Source organism: Dunckerocampus dactyliophorus, chromosome 16 (genome assembly GCF_027744805.1).
Source record: "Dunckerocampus dactyliophorus isolate RoL2022-P2 chromosome 16, RoL_Ddac_1.1, whole genome shotgun sequence".
Classification (NCBI taxonomy): domain Eukaryota; kingdom Metazoa; phylum Chordata; class Actinopteri; order Syngnathiformes; family Syngnathidae; genus Dunckerocampus; species Dunckerocampus dactyliophorus.
The window spans coordinates 11797156-11817262 of NC_072834.1; the positions used below are offsets into that span (position 1 = coordinate 11797156).

General features: G+C 38.6%; 1 protein-coding gene across 7 annotated transcripts in view; it reads left to right on the top strand.

Annotated features, from left to right (window-relative positions):
- Positions 1 to 20107, top strand: part of gria3a (glutamate receptor, ionotropic, AMPA 3a) — a 107516-nt gene that overhangs the window by 43980 nt on the left and 43429 nt on the right. For all 7 annotated transcript variants that reach the window (XR_008566420.1, XR_008566419.1, XM_054755702.1 and 4 more), the window contains exon 4: positions 9979 to 10166. Coding sequence is in view for 5 of the 7 variants with exons in the window: in XM_054755702.1 (XP_054611677.1) it covers positions 9979 to 10166 (188 nt within the window). In the remaining 2 variants the exon portion in view is untranslated. The remainder of the gene's footprint in view (positions 1 to 9978; positions 10167 to 20107) is intronic.

The following is a 20107-nucleotide window of genomic DNA, read 5'->3' on the forward strand; positions in this document are numbered from 1 at the left end:
GTCAGCAAAGCCTTTTTTCCTGCATGGCCTGCGTCACAAAGCAGCCAATGGCACAGGGGGCCAAGCACTGTCAGCCATGCTGTCAGATGCACCCATGTTTTTTTTTAACCTCATGAATTTCATGCCTCTCTCTTTCTGCATTTTTTTTTGTGTAAGATCTAGCTTGTCATATCTAATCTGCACTAACCTCAGTGCTTTAAGGAAGCAGGTGAGTAATAGACAGCCCCCCACCCCATCTCTCTGCTATGAGGCACTGCTCGCTTTACTCCGCTACTCTTCCCTCATCTATTTCAGGACTATCGCTTTCAGGATAACGAAAGGCTATTACAGCAGATGTCTTTTTGCATTATGAAAGGGACTGATGTGACATGCGCTTCCCTGCTCGCCCCCCAAAAAAGAAAACAGCATTTTTATTTGCTCAAGAAAATACAGGATGAGAGAAAGCAGATTATATTTAAACGTGTGTGCTTTGTTTGTGAGTCTCTTGATGTTACAACTTGACAATGATCAAAACAACAACAGTGGCACAAATAGGGGCAGGAATGCTCAACATGTTGTCAGCCAATACACGGCGGCTGTTAGATAAGAGATGATCTGTTTGAGCTTTTGTCAGGAGTGGCCGGGCGATGGTGCAGTGGCTCTAATTGGGAATGGAGAGAGGCTGTGCACTGGAAGTCTGCATGGTTAGGCTAATTCATTAGGCATTAAACTCATGTTCTTTCACGGACTGCATAAGTGTTTTCTCACTCAAAACAATCCTGTTTTTAACTTCGGAGATTTCTAGAGCGTTTTTTTGTCTGAGCTTTCTCAGATTTAAGGCTCACAACGTTGGTACAGATGGCTGCTTTAGGATTTTAAAGAGGTCACCTCCTCCAGGGAGGCGGAGAAGGGGGGCGTCTGAGTCACAGATGAGATGACACACTATACACACTACACTATAGCACCCAAGACACACTGGAGGAAATGTAGTTGGATGCCAACTGTCCCTCAGTTAGTTCTTCTAGCCTTCAGAGGAAATACACCTCCTGCCAAATTAAATGTCCCAATATGGTCAAAGTATGTTTTCTTTCATTACTTAAAAGATACAAATCCAGGAATATTCTTTAGGTGGAGATGATAAAAATGCAGAATATCAAACTAGAATGGTACCCAATTGAGCGCGGAACTTGGCTCACAACCAAGACAAATATCAATACAACACAAATATCTCCTATCAGAAAGTTGTCAGTAAGAGTCATGCATTATTCTCTGACAATTTGTATTTATTTTTTAAATGCTTGTAAGCTGATGTCCCAAACACCAGCAAAGAAATAAAATGTAAAATTGATTTTATATCATGCTGAAATATAATCATGGTAAAGAAAAAACAAGGCAGAAAGCAAAAAATATTGTGTTGTATGCCATGAATGATGTCATTAATAACGCATTTATTATAAAGTAGATAACTGCTTTTTCAAAATAATTGATACGACCGTAACAATTTTTGACACACAGCTCGCCCCCTCCTGCTTGATGTTGACTTTCTCCTCCTATTTAGATCAACATTTGCAATAAAAGTGACTGACAATCCAGTTTTAAGCCCTAAATATGCCTCACACACTTACTGAACATATTTTAAAGTATAAAATGTTTAGGTACTCACCACTAATGAATGATAATGTAAAATGATCCATGAACAGATGGAAACGGATTCCCGGTGAGCCAGTCACAGCACACAACTATGGTGCGTTTAACGACCGCCGTACAAAGTGCGAAATCTCATCGCTTGAAGAAAAACATCATCAGTGAAGCATAAAGACATAAACATGTAAAAACTGTGGCTGTTCTAACGGTGTATGCTCTACATTTTACATGCATTATCACGTATTTTTAATATATTACTGTCTTACGGAGAATCAGATGTGTTTTCTGCGGAATATTTTCGAGAAAAAAAAAATACAAATAAAAACTTTTTTTTTTTTAACTAAAAATCTGTGAAATCGCGGGACCATGAATGCTAAATTGCAAATGTGTGGGAATTCACTGAATGGTCAAATACAATCGTGTATTCCTTGTTATCATGATAAAAAAAACGATAGTGAAGAAAGAATTAAAAAAAAATATTGCACTCCATAGAAATCCAAAGGAAAAAAGATGTTATTGACAAATATAATGAAATATAATGACTTTACATTCCACATAATAATAATAATAATAATAATCTAATCAGAGGAAACAATGAAAGAAAATGAAAAAGTGTTCTCCATATTTGTCTAAAAAGATATAAATATAATTACTATATAAATAATAATCTCATAATCATGTTTTTTTGTAACAAACATAAAAACAAAGAGCAATTAAGTCATAATCTCCTTAAAGTAAGAAATTGCAAACTGAAAATGAAATAAACGAATGGCCAACTCTTTAGGGGGCTGTGGTAAGCAGAGCTGGGGGTTTTTCAGGGCTGCATATATAGCCTTGGCAAATTACATTCCATTTTGAATATGTATTTTTTTCAGGGCAGGACTGAATAATTGACTCAGTAAAATGCCCTTGATGATTGTCCTGCCTTCTGGTGCTCATAAAAGGTGCCATCTGTTTACAAAGTCAACCAAAAGACTAAAAGACTTTGTCAATTGTTCACTGACTGATAAATCGCAACACTCGTTTCCACCAAGAGACTTTGTCTTATTTGCCTTTGACATTTAGAGTTAACATTTGTTTTGTGCTTAATAAAGAATTACACTGCTTCAGTATTGGAAATTTTAGTCCGACCCAAGCTTGATCTCTCTGGGAAGCTTAAAAGCTAAACAAATGTTTGAGTCCGAAATATCCAGCTTAGCTTAGTTTAGTGTCAGGGGAAAAGGAGCAAGTATAAAACCCATTTGAAAATTATTTTTTTTTCTTTGCATATTTGAAGTGTTATGCACAGCCAGGCTTACAGGGGCTCAGTTTTTGGGACTCTAATAGTGGGAGGGCTACTGACACTCAGCCTTTTCATTGCCACTACTAATACTACTGATACTACATTCATTTTCTGGTGTTTATACTTGATATTGACTTGCTAGGTTGAGGTCAAATTATGTCCCAGTTTGGTGTTGTCAGCAGCCTCTTACCCACAAATCCCTGGGTCTAAGACATCCTGGGTAGCCAACGCGAGGATGTGCTTGTCTTTAAAGGCCACAGCTGATTGGAGAGCTGCTTGCTTAATGTTTAACCATGAAGGTCACCGTGTCACCTGAGTCCCAGCCTGCACTCTGCTGTCTTATGGGGAACGGATAAACTCGCACGTCCATCAGGGCCTGCCACTAGTGAATAGCTGGTTCATTTAACTGTGCATGCATACAGTATATTAGTGGATCGATGCACATTAGCTGGCTGATGTACTGTAATTCATGGTGATAGCTGAGCATAGCTGGTCCTGTGCTACAGATGAATCAGTACGTATTCAGCATCCAATGGACGGCCTTTTCTGATGACCGTCCATCTAGATGGTGTCTTTTTTAGGAGAGTTATAGTCACTAATAATAATAATAATATATATTTCTTTTTTTTTAATTTCTGATTTTATGTTTGGGGGTTTTACAGAAAACCATAAAAAGGTGTGAAATGTTTCTGCATGCTTTGAATGGGAAAAAGCAGCACCATCTGGTGGAAAAATATAAAACACACAAATCGATGGCTAGTAGTCCTAATTGAAATCTTAACATAAAGGATTACATTAGTTTATGTTAAGATAAATGTGAGATCAAAAATGACATTTTCAGTGTTTTTCAATTTCACCAGATTTTGTCACGAGGAACAAATGGGTCTGTTTGGGTGCATTTTAGGCTTATTTAAAAAAAATGGAATAATGGCTTGTAAATAAAAGACTGAATGGCACAAAGTACATTCTCTTAGCAACTGCTGGCACCAGGGTAAAAATACATACTGTACTACAATATTGCGCAAAGCGTTCCCAAACTAGACCGCATATACAACTTTTAGCATCAGTAATACCAATAAATCTAAAAGATGTATGTAAAGACACTGTCACATATTTTGCAGCAGAGTGACAGAATTGGTGCTATACCAGAGATGGACCACTTTAAAGGACCATGGCCTCAGGCTTGTGGCAGTGACCCAGTTGCTTGCAGTCAATCAGTGTAAAGTAAGTAAATATGGAATGAAAAAAGTGTATACAGTATTTATTGATTATCATTACATGTTTTTAAAAAGTTACTTTTCACAGTCAAAATTATTTTCAGAGAATATAACACTTTTGGGGTCTGCCCTACTCCCAAAAAATGGCATTACGGCATCATCCCAGGCTCTGATTCCTCTCTCACTGCAAGAGTAAAAATCAATTGTAACGACTTTGTAGCTGTAGCTCCAGCTACATATGAAGCACACAAAGCAGGGTAAAGTAACACCTCTCAGTTGATACGAATTCTTTGACATAAATGGTTAAGACCTATACATACTGTAGATACAGCGTTCCCAAGTGTCCTGTAATTGACTTAGTTTCCAGTCATGGACAATATATGGAAAATGAAGAAATGTCCTGGAAATGGTGACGCTATCGTGGAAAATGTGTTATCCTCCCCTTACCTCGTGAATGCAAACAAGTTCAAAGTTATGTGCTTGCATGTCTGTTGTCACCTTATCTTCTGGTCGACATTAAGACACAGCGCATCTCTGCTCCCCACATGACACTACCAGCCAGTCAAATTTTCGTATTTCCGCTAAAAACAGTTCTGCACACCGAGGCTTCCAATTGACTTTGTTGCTAGACTTAGCGACTCTTCAGGCCACGTTAAGAATGTAGCACCTCGGGACACAACTAGCAAGCGTAGGTTGAAAAGTAGGGTACTGTGAACCAACACTTTTGTCAACCGTTTCACCACAAGACATACTATCAACATAACTGAAGTTAGTTTGAGAAGGATGTTTTTCTTGTTGTTGGGTCTCCCATGAAGCCTTCTGGTACCTCACAGGGGAGGCCCACAACTTTGGAAACCCCTCTTCTAAATGGTCAACAAGGAAAACGTTCAACAGGAGCTTCCTGGGACAATCCCAACAATTGCACAGTTTCCACTTCATTCAGTTGGAGCTTCATTGCTGCCAACAGCCAATTAGGAGTTGGAGTTTCCAAGTCGTACTTATTTTTTTATGAACCTGTCCTTTCTCTGCCAGTATTTGTGCAGAGAAAGCCCAAGGGTTCCGAAAAGTATTGGTTGGGGGTCTGTGATAATTTCTTTGCAATTAAGTAACTAAGTTAAAAAAAAGTGCATATCTATGATATAGGGAAGACTAGGTCAATAAAACAAACTGGCTAAGCTTATAAAGTACAATGACAGTACAATGACTGAGAACAATGACCGAAGGCCGATATGTGACGTGCAAATGAACCCATAAAGCCAAGGCTAAATGAACACTGTTACAATCTTCACTTTAGGGACACTCATTTGGTTGGAACTTCCTGCACATCAAGGCGACTTCAAATACAATAGTGTTTCTCACCTTCGTTCTCAAATTGCTGGCACTCGCACATTTGTGTTGCTCACGGTGAGTCAGCAGTGCGTGCGTAAGGCGCTGTGTTTGGGGACAGGGGAAACGGACTAGTTTGTTGAGTGCAATATTGTACAAAATCGCGGACAGTGTGCGAACACTGATTCAACATTTTAGCAAACATTTTTAACGCAAACCAGGGTTTGACCGTGTAAATAATTCCTATGGCATCTCTAGAAAAATGGCGGATTTTTTTATTTCTTTTTCTTTTAATGAGCATGATTCATAAGGAGGTCCTTGAAAAATGTTCTCTCTTTTAAGGGGTCCATGGTTCCAAAAGGTTTGAGAACCCTTGGTATACGTAAGGCAGGGGTCGGGAACCTTTTTGACTCAGAGAGCCATAAAATCAAAATATTTGGAAATGTATTTCAGTGAGAGCCATATAATACATTTTAAAACATTTTAACTAAATGTGAGTATAAAAGCCAGGGAAAAGAATGGCGCTGCATTTATGTCCTTCACTTGCGTTTCCTCCACTTGGTTTGCCATCGTAATGGTACGATCATGAACAGTTCTTGCCGACAGAGGCATGTCTTGTATTCGTTTCATTATCTTGTCTTTGTTCGGAAGATCGTCAAAAAGTTCATTGGCTACATCCAGCACGAACGTTGTAGCATACTCGCCATCTGTGGATGGTTTTCCGTTCCTCACCATTGCTAAAGATCCAACAAAACTAGTGGAATTATAGTCACCTTGCCGGGTCCATACGCGGAGTTGCTGCTGGCTAGCTTGCACCCTGCTAGTAGGTTTTGGCACGCTTTCTTCCTGCTGTCTCCCGCAGGGTATTTTGATGCAAAGGTAGCATGGCGTGTGTCGAAGTGCCTCTTTACATTCGGCCGTTTCATCTATGCAATTTTGGCACTGCAAATTAGGCACACCGCAGAGCCTGCTCTCTTCACAAAGGCAAATTCTTCAGTGCATTCATCCTGAAATGTACGATACTAGTCATCTTTTTTTTCTTTTCGCCATCTTCGTCGAAGGGTTAGCTTTGAGCTAATGACCGAGCAGACTGATGCAAAAGGGGGCGTTTACCTGTTTACCCAGCAATGGCCAACGTAGGCTATTATCATCCAATTAAACAACTGCAGCCCTGAACAAGACATGCGCAGTGGAAAATCAATGGATGGATTAAAACAAGCGATAATATTTTATGTTTTATTTGCGAGCCAGATGCAATCATCAAAAAAGCCCCACCTGGCTCGCAAGCCATAGGTTCCCGACCCCTGGTAGAAGGCATCATGAATGCAGTATAGACACAAAGCAATAACTTACCTCAAGTAGCGGTCATTAGACATTCCTACATTCATATCTGCAGGCCCCAGTGAAGTAAATATGACTGTTTTAGGTCTGTAATAACCAAAAGTAACCCACATAAGCACAGAGAGAACATTTCATAAGCTTGTCCATGACTTGATATGACTGCTGACCATGGTTCTTTAACCTCCTGTGTGAACTCTGTGTTGCTGCTCAACCAGATTACCATCAGCTTTTCTTTCTAAAATGACTCACCTTATTCCTCCCACTCTTTCCCACTGAGCTCTGCCACCGACTTACACCTATTGTGCTCGCTAAACTGCTTCTTCAGCTCGCCATTTTCACTGCAGATTAGACACTCGGCGCCCACAACATTACCACTGAATGTACAGTGGATCCCCGCACATTCACGATTCAGCATTCACCGCCCTGCAAAGTCATAGATTTTTGGTCACAAAAAATATGCAGTCGTCCCTCGCTACGTCACGGTTCGCTTCACTCTATCATGGTTTTTCAAAAATGAATGACAGCAGTTTCGTGGTTGATTATGGACTGTTATTAGTCAAAAAATATTGAAAGACAAGTAATATGTAGCATTCTGGTCACGAGGCGTCAGTAATGTTACATTGGTGAGACATGATATGAGATGAGATTACCTTCACACTACACAGAGTCAGCCATGGCCTGTCTGACATGACATAGTAAAAAGAAGTTCCCCTCCCATTCTGTGTGGAAGTGGTACATTTTTTTTGGGCTTCTTACCTTGTCCTTGTTCCCCGCTTTGTTTGAAACCCTTTCTTAAGTTTGGAATAAATAAATTGGAGGCTAACTAGTTGGTGGCTGTCTTGTGTCCCTGCAGAGATCCTGTAGCATGCGTATTAGATTTGAGCAATGTGGTGTAAAAAAGAATAATAGGAGTTTAAAGGTGACTATAGGGGTGTTATTTCATGTCTACAGTGCTCTAATAATTCTATGCTCTATGAAAATATTTACTTCATTAATATTGAATCCTACTTTGCGGAAATTCACTTATTGCAGTTCGGTCTGGAACCAAGTAGCTGCAATAAACGAGGGATGACTGTATATATATTAGGGCTGTCAAATGATTAAATTTAATAAAATTAATCACCGTTTTCAAAATAATTATTCTAGTCTAGTGACAATGAGGAAGTGTCGTTCTGAGGCTGAACGGACTAGAGATGTGTTTGTGAGGTGGAGATACATATATGGTGTTGGAATTTGACTGCTGTTGGTGTGTTCAGGGCAGAATAAAGTAATAATAATAATAAAGAGTGTCAGACTATTTGTGACTGTGGGGGCGCTACTCTGTGTCTCTGTCTGCGGTCATAACAGAGAGGTGTGGCTTACCATGATGCACATGTGTTAATTACACTAAATATTTTTGCTTAATCAATGAAATTAATTTGTTACCACTATTAACGTGCTATTTTTGACAACAGAAAATCCATCTCATTCACCCTAAATTGGTAAAAATGTCGTGATAATACAGGTAAAATGTACAGTACGCTTGTAACCACTAATACTAAAGCCCACAGTTTTTACATGTTTAATGTCTTTATGCTTCTTTGATAGTGTATTTTAGTCACTCACTTTGTTCAGTTGGTCCTTGAACGCATCATCCGCATCATTGCTGTGAGATGCAAAAGTAGAACTACAGTACACTGCATCGCGGTTCGAACATTGCTCCCTCACTCTTTCACGGTTTTCCTAAAATTACTTAATTAATAAATGACTGCTGTTTCATGGTTGACTATGGCCTATTTTTAGTCAAAAAATATTGAAAGACAAGTCATATGTAGTATTCTGGTCACTTGGCGTCAGTAATGTTACATTGATGAGACATGGCATTAGATTTCCGTCACACTGCACGGAGTCAGCCATGGCATGTCCGACGTGATTGTGAGTGAAAAAAAGTTATCTTCCCATTCTGTGTGGAAGTGGTAAGTTTTTGGCTTCTTACTTTGTCCTCCTTCCCCACTCCGTTTGAAACCCTTTTTTAAAGGGATAGTTCAGATTTTTTGACATGAAGTTGTATGACATCCCCATCAGCATTGTAGTCCAATACCCCCCCACTTGGTCTCCTAAGTCCAGTTCTGGTCAGATTTCTGTGATGAAGAACGCAGTTAAAATATCCCTTTAAGTTTAGAATAAACAAATTGGAGGCTAACTAGTTAGCTCGGTGGCATGCTATGTCTCTTGTGTCCCTGCAGTGATCCCCTTGTCTGCACATTAGCATTAGTGGTCTAAACAAAAATATAATAGGAGTGTAAAGGTGACTATAGGGGTGTTATTTCATGTCTACATGACTCTAATAATGTTAAAAATTGTATTTAGAAAGCATTCGGACCTGAAACCAATTAACCGTGATAAACGAGGGACGACTGTAGAGGTAAACTCAAGTTAATATATGATCGTAAGTCGTTACTGGAATTAATGGTAATTAACAGTTAAGCAGTGTGGACTGTGCATTTTGCATTTAGCTTGTTAGCTTCTGTTGCTAGTAACTAATGGCTATTGATCAAAAATTGTTCTGAAGCTGAATCTAATTTAACAATTCCAACTTTTCTTGATAATGCAACTGTTGAGCCGAAATCAGAGGAGAACGTCAACGTCAAACGAGCAGGAGGGTTTAGAGGGGGAGGAGCAAGGCATTGTTAAAAATATACATTTTTATGGGCATATCAATTACTTGCGGATTTTTGCCATTCAGTGGCAGGCTAGGAATGTAACCCACAAAGTGCAATATAGCATATTTTCACTTATTTTTTTCATAATGCATAATTACGAATGATATTTATGAGGGCATGTAGTTTGGTGCTGATACAGGTTGGAATTACTCAAAGGTCTGTGATGTTATCAGTGCTTTACTAGTCTGTGGTTGTAGTTTGAGTTCCTGAAAAGCTGCATTGCAGTATCCACTCCTTTCCAGTAACTAAATAAAATATTTGACAACCTTTTCAGTAGTTGCAGTGCAGTTCAACACCACTGCAAACTACAAGCATAAATAAAACTAAACATATTGCTCAATGAATGCCTCTCACAAGAGTGCATTATCTTTGTGAAGGCAGAATTGTTCATGAAGCTCTACAACTGGAGGTCTATTGGATGCCATTAGAGAGAAAACATGTTGTAGGCATGTTGTCTGAAAGTGCCACCACTGTGTTCTTTCTGCAGGTTTTTCCATCCTCCAGGCCATCATGGAGTCAGCAGTGGCTTACAACTGGCAGGTGACGGCTCGCTCTGTGGGGAACATCGTGGACCCCACTGAGTACAAACGCATCATTGAGGAGATGGACCGCCGGCAGGAGAAACGCTTCCTCATCGACTGTGAGGTGGATCGGATTAACTCCATACTGGAGCAGGTAGTGAGACATTTTCCATTGTTTTATGACTCTGAAGGCATTGTGGTTGACTCATATCAATCATTACGTCACGGTGGTCGATTGGAAGATGGTGTTAAAGCAGGCAAAATGGTTGCATTCATTCGGCTTTGTTATTATTGCTTGCTGTTTGTTTGAGGTCACCGGCGCTTCAGGCAGGAGGAGGAATTAAACAGCCTCCTCATGTTTGTTTCCTTGGCAGGCTGCACTTTTCTCACATGAGTCACACCGACTGTTTGCTTGCTATGAGTGCACTTTGGAGAATACAGTATGTATGTAATATACTCAAATTGAGAATTGTACTTATTTAACTAGAACATATATTGTGTTAATTAGGATAACCATATCCAGCACATATGCATACACTGTTTCTTTAGTGACAAATCCTAACCAGTATTTCTGCATAACATTATACATATTTGTCTTGGACTGCATAAATCCATAAATAAAGGCTTTACAGTGAAAATTGACTGTGGAATTGCCTAGAAGTGGTTGCCAACTTTATTTTCAGCACTTTAACAACAACCACAGTTGAAAACAAAAGTGCTGTACCTCAGAGATAATTCAAATGTACAGAAACAAACAACAACAATAATAGAATGCAGTCGTCCCTTGCCACTTCACAATTTCACTCTTTCAAAAATATATTAATAAATCATGCTGTTTCATTGTTGAATACGGCCTATTATTTTATTTTAAAAAAATGCATATTGAAGCAAAGTTTAGTTATTTTTTGCCTAAATAAAGCATTTTCAAGCATAAAATGGCTAAATTAGCTACAATATATACTAAACAATATATACTACAATATATACGAAATATATAAGGCATTGAGAAGATGCATTCAAAAAACGTGTTATGTAGAATTCTACACTAGTCAGAAGGTGTCAGTAATGTTACTGTAATTGTTGGTGAGACATACAAGCGCCAGCCGTGATCGCCGGAACAACAGGCTTTTATTGCAGGTTTGAATTATCTCACAACAGGCACAATAATCCCTCATAAAAACACTGGCTACTGTCGCGGCTGTAACAGTAAGCTAAAACTCCCCCAATGTCACTTTCTGTCCACCCACCACTCAGCTCCCCTAGGGAACACATTTATAGCAACAAACACAGGCACAAGCCTTATTTATGTCTTAAATGGCTCATTTACTCTTATTTTGTCTACTATATTGGGTCATCCGAGTGTAAAGGTGACTACAGGGGTGTTATTTCATGTCTAGAGGGCTCTAATAATGGTAAAAAATTGTATTTAGAAGGTTGTAAACAGGTTTTCTATGCTCTAACTACAAAAATCTTCCATTTATATAGAAGGAATCGTGCTTTGCAGAAATTCACAGGAGCAGGAGGCGATAGAGAAGGAGAGAAAAGGAGGCAGAGGGGCGATTGTGGGGACAAGACAGAGAGCGACAGCAAAAACTACATAACAACAGGACTACATCTGGAAATGTCTACAACAAACATGTCCATAGTGTCCATAGTGTGACTACTTTTAGAATGATTTATGATCTAGTCACATTAGTTTTGACTTTGGGCAGATTAGACAAGTTTATACCGATCACTACCTGGTATAATTAGCAGCTCAACACCAGAATGTTTTTAAAGTGATCTTCGTAGGAGATTATATGAAAATGAAGCTTTACATTATGTCCAAATTGAATGTGTTTCCAGCAAATTAAGCATCACTGCGCCTCTGCACCCTCCCCCGCAGTGACAGAGTCCAAAACAATGGCGAATCCTCCGAAACAATGGCAACATGCCGCAGACGTGACACTCTGAAAAGACGACATTTTGCCATGAAAAGGCATTATTTTAGAGACACTAGATTGGCTTTGTTATCAATATGAACCGATACAGATTAGGCAACAGCTCTTCCCTCAAACTAATGTCTAATGTTGGTGTAAAATAAGACAAATATATCCAATATGCAATGAAAGTTATAGAAAAAAATGCTAAAACGCTGCACGTGACTCAGAGTGATTCTTCCTGAGGTGTGATATTGCAATACAAGTGTTGAAAGAAGACTATTACTCCCCCCTTGCATAACTAGCACTTTATGTCATGTCCCACATGACGGGTTGAACTTCAGTTTTGGTTTTCCTTAGTTTTCACATTGTCTCCCGTTTTAGGAATTAGGTGTGTTTTAGAATTAGGTCTCACACTCACGGTGTCATTTAATGAAAAACATCAAACTAATCACACAGCAACTTAACACTCAAAAGGTGTACCTCCGAAATATACAAAAATGCGCCAGTGCGAGTTTAAAATGGAAAAAAAAAACATTTTAAAGTTTTCCCATAATGCTTTTCGTCTGAGCAAGCATTTCATTGGAGGCATTTCATCAAGCGGCATAGAAAATGGATGGATGGTTGATGCTGCAATGCTGCCTCTGTCCATCAGAGGGAGCCAGAGGAGCCCAGAGGGAGGCTGACATCATTGCAATGAATGAATGTGTTGCTCAGACGCAATGCTTTGTGGGAGGGCTTTAAAAGAGTTGTTTTTTTTTCCTTTTAAATTCATATTGGTGCATGTTCGTATATTTCTGAGGTACACCTTTTGAGTGTTAAGTTGCTGTGTGATTAGTTTGGTGTTCTTTGTTAGATGACACCATGAGTCAGATTGTTATATTGTTATACTGTTATATATACTGACCTCTTGCCGTCTCCAATGGGCTGACAAGCTTGTTGTGAGTGCACGGATAACTTGTGATTGGTCCCCACTAAACTACCCTTTCCTCACTGACATGCTAGCGCCACAGCATTTAAACCATTAATAGTAGTTCTGAAGTAAAGCAGATTTCACAAGAATAGAATTTATAAGCTGCAGGGTTCAAAGTTTAAGAAAAAACTAGCAGCTTATACAACGGTATTCACTCGTAATTATCCTATAACCTCTTGTTCTTTGTTGAGATATCTTCAGTATGTGTAGAAAAACGCCCCCTGCCCTTTCCATAATGATCCCCAGTAATCTCCTCAGTAATTTGGCTTGTTTTTGTCTGACCTTCACTGCCGTTGAATTTTCTCTGACAGGAGAGGAATTCTTTCAGTGACGGCATGTTCATTAATTACGAGAGCTTGTCAAGTGCACCCTTGAAGTACACCCTTTCTGTTGGAAAGAAAATCCAGACATCCACCAAGGTATAAATAGTTGTCACCTGTGAAGTCATAACGCGTGGAAAACAGTCTGTAAACATTTGATTTATATACGGATGAAACCTACGCAAGCACACCCAATTATAGCAGGTTAAAGACGGTAGGGCACTCAGTGGAATTCATGGCAATTCTACATTTTATTTCAATTAAAATAGTAATAGTAATGTAATTTAGTTAAGAAAATATTTTAATGACTTTTTCATTTTTCAATAATTATGATTCTTTATTATATCCCACTGGAATATACTTTTCTTCAAATAATTTATTTATTATTTATTTACCTACTTAAAAAATAGTTAACACTTCTTTTTTGTCTTCTTTCTTTTTTCCCCCCCATTTTCTTTCATTACTGCACAATGTATCCATCTATTGTTCTTCCTAAATAAGCTCTTCTTCCTACTCCTTTTAAGCCATGTTGAATTGTGCAATGGTAATAATGGTTTAATTAATTTTTTAACACGCATACAAGTTACATTGGACTACATCACATAGTAAAATTCACAATTCCACATGTTCAAAAATGAGTCGGAGGAAGCAAAGCTTATTTAATCCTACCCCCTCTCTGTTTCACGTCAATTACAATACATTTGTTCACTTCCTGTGTTCCAAATGTACTCTTTGCCAATTTTAAATACCTGTACATAGGAAAATGATAAGGCAGTCTAATATTGTGGTACAATAGGAGTCAAGGTTTATAATCACTGTTAAGAAATTATGTAACAGTCCTAACAAATAATAAATACATAATAATAACTGATGAACAGGTTAATAGTTGACAGAAGCGTAGTTGGATGATGAGTGACTATAGACAATGTACTCACAATAGAGAACAATAGAGCGTATGTAGTGATTTTTGGTCCAAAAGAAATGTTGATTTATTCAGTATTGAGGTATTTCTTGCCACTTTATGTAGTATATGTTTAATGTGAGATTTCCAGCTCATATTATCATCTATTATGACCCCCAGAAATGTATTTTCGTTTACCCTGTCAATGTTCAATGGTCAATTTGTATTTACGTGTAAGTATCTTTTCTGCTATTACCAAATAACATTATTTTAGTTTTACTTAGATTCAGGGAGAGTCTGTTTTTATCACACTATCTTTTTAGTATAATCATTTCATCTGTGACTTTTTTATTGGCTCTTGTGTGCTTTCTCCAGAAAAAGATGCAGTAGTATCCATCCATCCATTTTTTTTCAATGCCGCTTATCCTCATTAGAGTCGCGGGGGTATGCTGGAGCCTATCCCAGGCCGGGTACACCCTGGACTGGTCGCCAGCCAATCGCAGGGCAGGGCAAACCCAGGTCTTCCAGATCGCCTGACTGTGTGGCCAACATGCTAACCACTCGGCCACCGTGCGGCCATGCAGTATTATTGTCCGCAAATAATACTAGCTTTAGGTCTTTCGTGACTTTACAGATGTCATTAATATATAGGTTGAACAGGTTTGGTCCCAGTATTAACCCCTGTGGTACGCCGCATCATATATTTAAGCTCGCAGATGTATATTCCCCTTCGCTAAGTAGCTTTTTACCCAGTTCAAATCTAACCCTCTGAGTCAATACCTTTCTAGTTTTTGAATTAGGATATTGATTAATTGTATCAAAAGCGTTTGTCAAATTCATACATACTACAGCTGCTGACTTTCTCCGGCCTATAGTGTTGGTAATTTTCTCGATTATTGCCATGGAAGTTGAAATGTTCGCTATGCATCCATATTGGCTCTGTGAGAGTAATTCATTCCTATTTATAAATTTGCCCAACCTGTTGTTGAATAGCTTTTCAAAGATTTTGGAAAGTTGTGTTATCAAGGAAACTGGTCGGTAATTTGTAAATTGGTATTTGTCATTTTTGAAAATTAAAAGCGCACAGTGACAATTCCATTTTTAAATAACGAATCCTACTTTGTGCAAGCTCTTTTATCACGGTCGTGTCAGGAACCAATTAACTGTGATAAACAAGAGATTACTGTATGTCCGAAACAAAAAGTACCATTACCATTACCACTGATTATATTTAATTATAACTTTCCGCTTTTTTTAGTAATAATTACTTGATTGTTGCATGGTTCTACTGTACAGCTGAAGTAATTCATCATAATTCATCCCAAATAGTAGGCAGGAAGTACACAGATGTAGATGTAAACATACCTTCCTTGGTGGAGGTAATTATCCCAACAGAGAATTGGTGTCAGGTCCTTCTGACAATACCATCTACACTGCCTTCAAGTGAACCGGGGGGGGGGGGCCTTATGGGCATTGTCTGTCAGCCAAGTGTCCCCTCCAGAGAGGCTCAACACGTCTTCATCTCTAGAGAACAATCCCTTATATGAGCTGTGACATCAACACTTGCTTTAATGTAATATCAGCTCCAAATGTAAGTAGGACACACTGTCCCATAACAGCAACAACAATGAGCCTACTATAAATAGCCTAGCCTCCTAGCCAGAGGGAAGATCTCTCACAAAGGCTGGAGTGAGCAAACACAACCGAGATCACGCAGGCATCAGGAGGCAGCATTTTTTTTGGTTTTTTTTTAATCGCTCTTCAGGCCTCATTAGAATCTACATTTGCACCTGCATTTATATGTCCCTGTTTGGTGTAGGCATCTATTAGGCAGTGTGGGCTAACTGATATCAGCAGGAAGAGGATTTATATCAATGTTGGTTTCATTTTTCTGACCACCTTTCAAAATATCTGTCTGCCCGCCCTCCTCCGGCACAGCGATAAACACCTTTAAGGCCTTTCATCAATAACAGAAGCACAGTGGTTTTCAAATCACTGGCAGAAGGCCAGTTACCTCCAGCCTCTTCTGCACACTGGACAGAGTCAAAGAGAGAGAAGGGCCAAGAGCTTTTAGGAATTGTGCCATGTTGTGCAAGTTTAGACTCTGTTTAGATTTGTGGATGGATAAAGGAGACCCAGAGATGCTCCGCCCGTGAGGGAAGAAGCCACATGGAGTTGTGAATGGAATCAGTGACACAATCTGCTGCATGACTTGAATGCAGTGCTTCTCAACTGGTTTGGCCGCCGGACCCATCGTCAATGCTTTTTCAACACAAATTTCTCAAATATATTTAATAGTAGTTTGAATAGTGTGAATTTCAGGTAGTGCAAAGTAACACAGTTTGCAAATGCAAAAAAAGTTTCAGGAGCAGTAGGTTTTTATCCACAAAAATTATTTTAAGAAAAAGTGTCAGTAAATGTTTTCTATTCTGCTTTGACTGATAACGTACATAAGATACAACACAATTTCTCTGTGACATTCAACAAAAAATTAAATGCATTTAAACATATGTGCTAGCTCCATTGTAATTTACATTGCAAATCCCATATAAGATAAGAAAAATACATTAAGAACACAGTTGGACTCACGCAGTGTATTAACACAACACAACAATACGTGTGCCATATTGTATGCTAACCGGAAAATGTACACTAACCGAGGTTCAACTGTAGTTTTACATGCACAGCGTAGTTTCTTACTTTCTTTATCACATTGCTGGTACTCGCAGCTTTCTTTAGCTCGAGGGCAGGTTATTTAGCAGTCACACTCAAGAAAAAAATGCACGGACAGTGAGTCCGCAACGCGTAGGGTGCTTTGTTTGGGCACTGATGATATAGTACAAGGCAAACGGACAAGTTTGTTAAACGCAATATTGTAGGATAACCATAACAGTGAATTTTTTTTTTACATTTTCCAACAATAACCGAATCATACAAAAACTGGGGCGCACAAAAGCAGTGAAAACCCACTCACACATGCAAGTGGACCAGAGCACAACATGGAGCTTTACAACCCCATGCACATACTGTATTTACTTGTGTGCTTGCAGGTGTGAAGCGTCCATATCTGCACATCACTGGAAAAAGGGCCCCCATGTATTGCTGTTAGTTAACACATGTAAACAACAATAGTGTAATCACCAAGTACAACTATGTAAACTATGGCGCTCTTAAAGATTAGCTATTATCACGAGTACTATTTCACAATAATATTTGGGCCAGTGTTTCATGTAGCCTACTTTTCGTCCCTCTTCTTCCTTTCATGCACTTTTTGGCAGCTCAATTCAAACTCAACAATTTTTTGGGCGTAGCACAACAATAATTGGCTGACTGGTGAATAGGGATGCTTATCAACTGTTGTGAGTTGTGAAGAAGGCAGACGACAGTGTATCCGTGTTACAAAGAGAATTTTCCATCAGTGGGAAAGAGAGGCAAATCCTCTTGAAGGCACACGGGCACACATCCAGCTCAGCACTACACACTGGCTCCTGTCTGCGTAATTAGACTTGATTCCATTGGGAATATTCAGACTGCAGCCCAACATCAAATAGCACAAAAAAGCCTGAGCCTACTGAGACTCATTGCAGACATTATTAGGTACACCTGGTAAGCTGTGTCAAAATGTCTGACTTTACAAAAACAATAATGCTCACTTTTGATTGACACTGCCAAGTATTCATTTATTCTTTTAACCATATGTTCATCATTTATATTAGTTATAGTTTGCAGTGGTGTAGAACTGCACTACTCCTCTCATTTAGCCAAACAAGGTAACCAAAATATTAAATATACCTCTTGGAATGATGTAGTGCAGTTCTATACAACTGCCCCAGTACATTACTAAGAAGTCATTAATAATTCAAGGAAATGTCACAATCGTAAACCTGTTCTATAGTCAATAGAAGGTCATGAGAGTGTAAAATTGCAGCTTCCTACAGCACGAAATGATTTTTCACTTATTTCCACACTAATTCCATATTGACCCAAGCATAAAATGGATCTGGAAAAGACGGGTCGTCTTCTATTCTGCAGATTTATACATCAGCATGAGAAGTCACAGCTTTTCTTCCTGTCACTCACACACACCAGTGACCTGGAGAAATGCAGGCTGCGTGTGGTCTAATTTGCATAACTGGCATGACTCTTTTTGTTTTTTTTTATGTCACAAACAAGACTGAACCACCTGTGAGTGCTTTTAGATGGGGAGGGGCCCACGGCAGTCGTTAAGTTTTTAACAGTGATCCCTCTTGCCACGTCTTCTCATTCTCTGGCAAACAAGGTGCATATGAGGTGTGTTAAGAAGCATACCGCCACCTACTGTACAGAGTTGTAACAACAAGCTACGTTATTTGTGAGCATAATCACGAGTGAGGGCGAACAGGTATTTATTTGTGTGAACCAATGAATGTATGGGAAACAGTGAAAAGTAGAGTAGCAAAGAAATATCATTGCAATCTACCAGTTGCTGTTTCACTGATATTGACAACATGATTTTAAAAGAGACCTTGTTTAAAATATTGTCTCAAAAAAGAGCAGTCTTACTGTATTTTTGGGTCAATACAATCATAGCAAGTACATCAAAACGTCTTGCCTTTTTTCGTCTTCCAGTTCTAGCATTTTTGGTTGGATCATTTAAAAAAATGATTATTGGTTAATTTTCTTTTCTATGTTTTTGTATGCAATAATGAAAAATGTGACAATGCCACTGTCAGACTGTAGATGTTGTTTTCCTTTTTGCTGAAAACTGTTTGACTCGTTTGACTGAATGAGCTAAGAGGAAGTGTGACAATAAGAGTCTTGTTCTCTCTGTGATTGTCATGCTGACCTCCAGCAGCTTTTCTGGTGGTTTCAAGCACTCACAGAAAGAAAGCAGTGATCCCAGGGGAGCAGGAAACTGGATCATCAGGATCCTAAAAATATTTGTTATGGCCGCAAGCTTTTTCCTCTTGAACAAATACACTAACAGAGGACAGCAGTTTTTGCAAGGTATGAAAGTAAAAATGTCACTAAGGAAAGCAGCTGTTAGAGATTGAGGTAAATGACCCGATATGCAGCTAGATGCAAGGGGTTAAGATACAATTCAAAAACGATATATTTCAAAAACAGAACAATTCGATATGGTTTGAGTCTGCTACCGATCGCTATTCAATTTTTTTTTTTAAGTCGCTAGAGGGGTCCGAGTACTCGCTGAAGGCAACACCGGGAACAATTCATATATGAAATAGATAATATGAATACGGATGATCTCATTGAATAGAACACGGACTGTGTTATTTTTCAGGTATACTTATTATCCTATTCTAAATGTATCATCAACCATCAGTTGCTTGTTTTGTGCCAAAGCCAAACATTTTTTTACCTGGAATGTCCTATCATAATAAACTCATAATCCATAATATAATACTACTACTAATAATAATGCGCATCACATCAACTATGGTGCGTTCAGGGAATGCAGAATAAAGTGTGAAATCTAAACGCTTGACGAAAAATCATTATCAGTGATGCTTAAAGACATAAACAGGTAAAAACTGTGGGCTTTTTTTTTTAACATTGCTACATGTATGCTCCACATAGATGGATGGATGGATGAATGTTTATTGTCATTGCACATTGCATATACAATGAAACTTAGTTTGGCGGCTCCACTTCCATTTCTTGCAACATTAAAACATGTTGAAACTAAAATGTTCCAAATGTAACCGGTATAAAAAAATATAGATATAAAATATAGGATGTGAAATATTGACAAAATATACATGGTGATATATGGTGATAAGGTGCAACAGACTTGAGCAACGCTGAGGCACATAAAATGCGATAAGATACACATAATATTGTTTAATATTTTGAGAGCATGTATAATAAAAGATGTGCAAAAATACAGTGAATAGTCGAATATGATAAAATAGCAATTATAACAGACATTTTACTGATTTCATCTTACCACATATTAATAAATTACTACCGACTTAGGGGGAA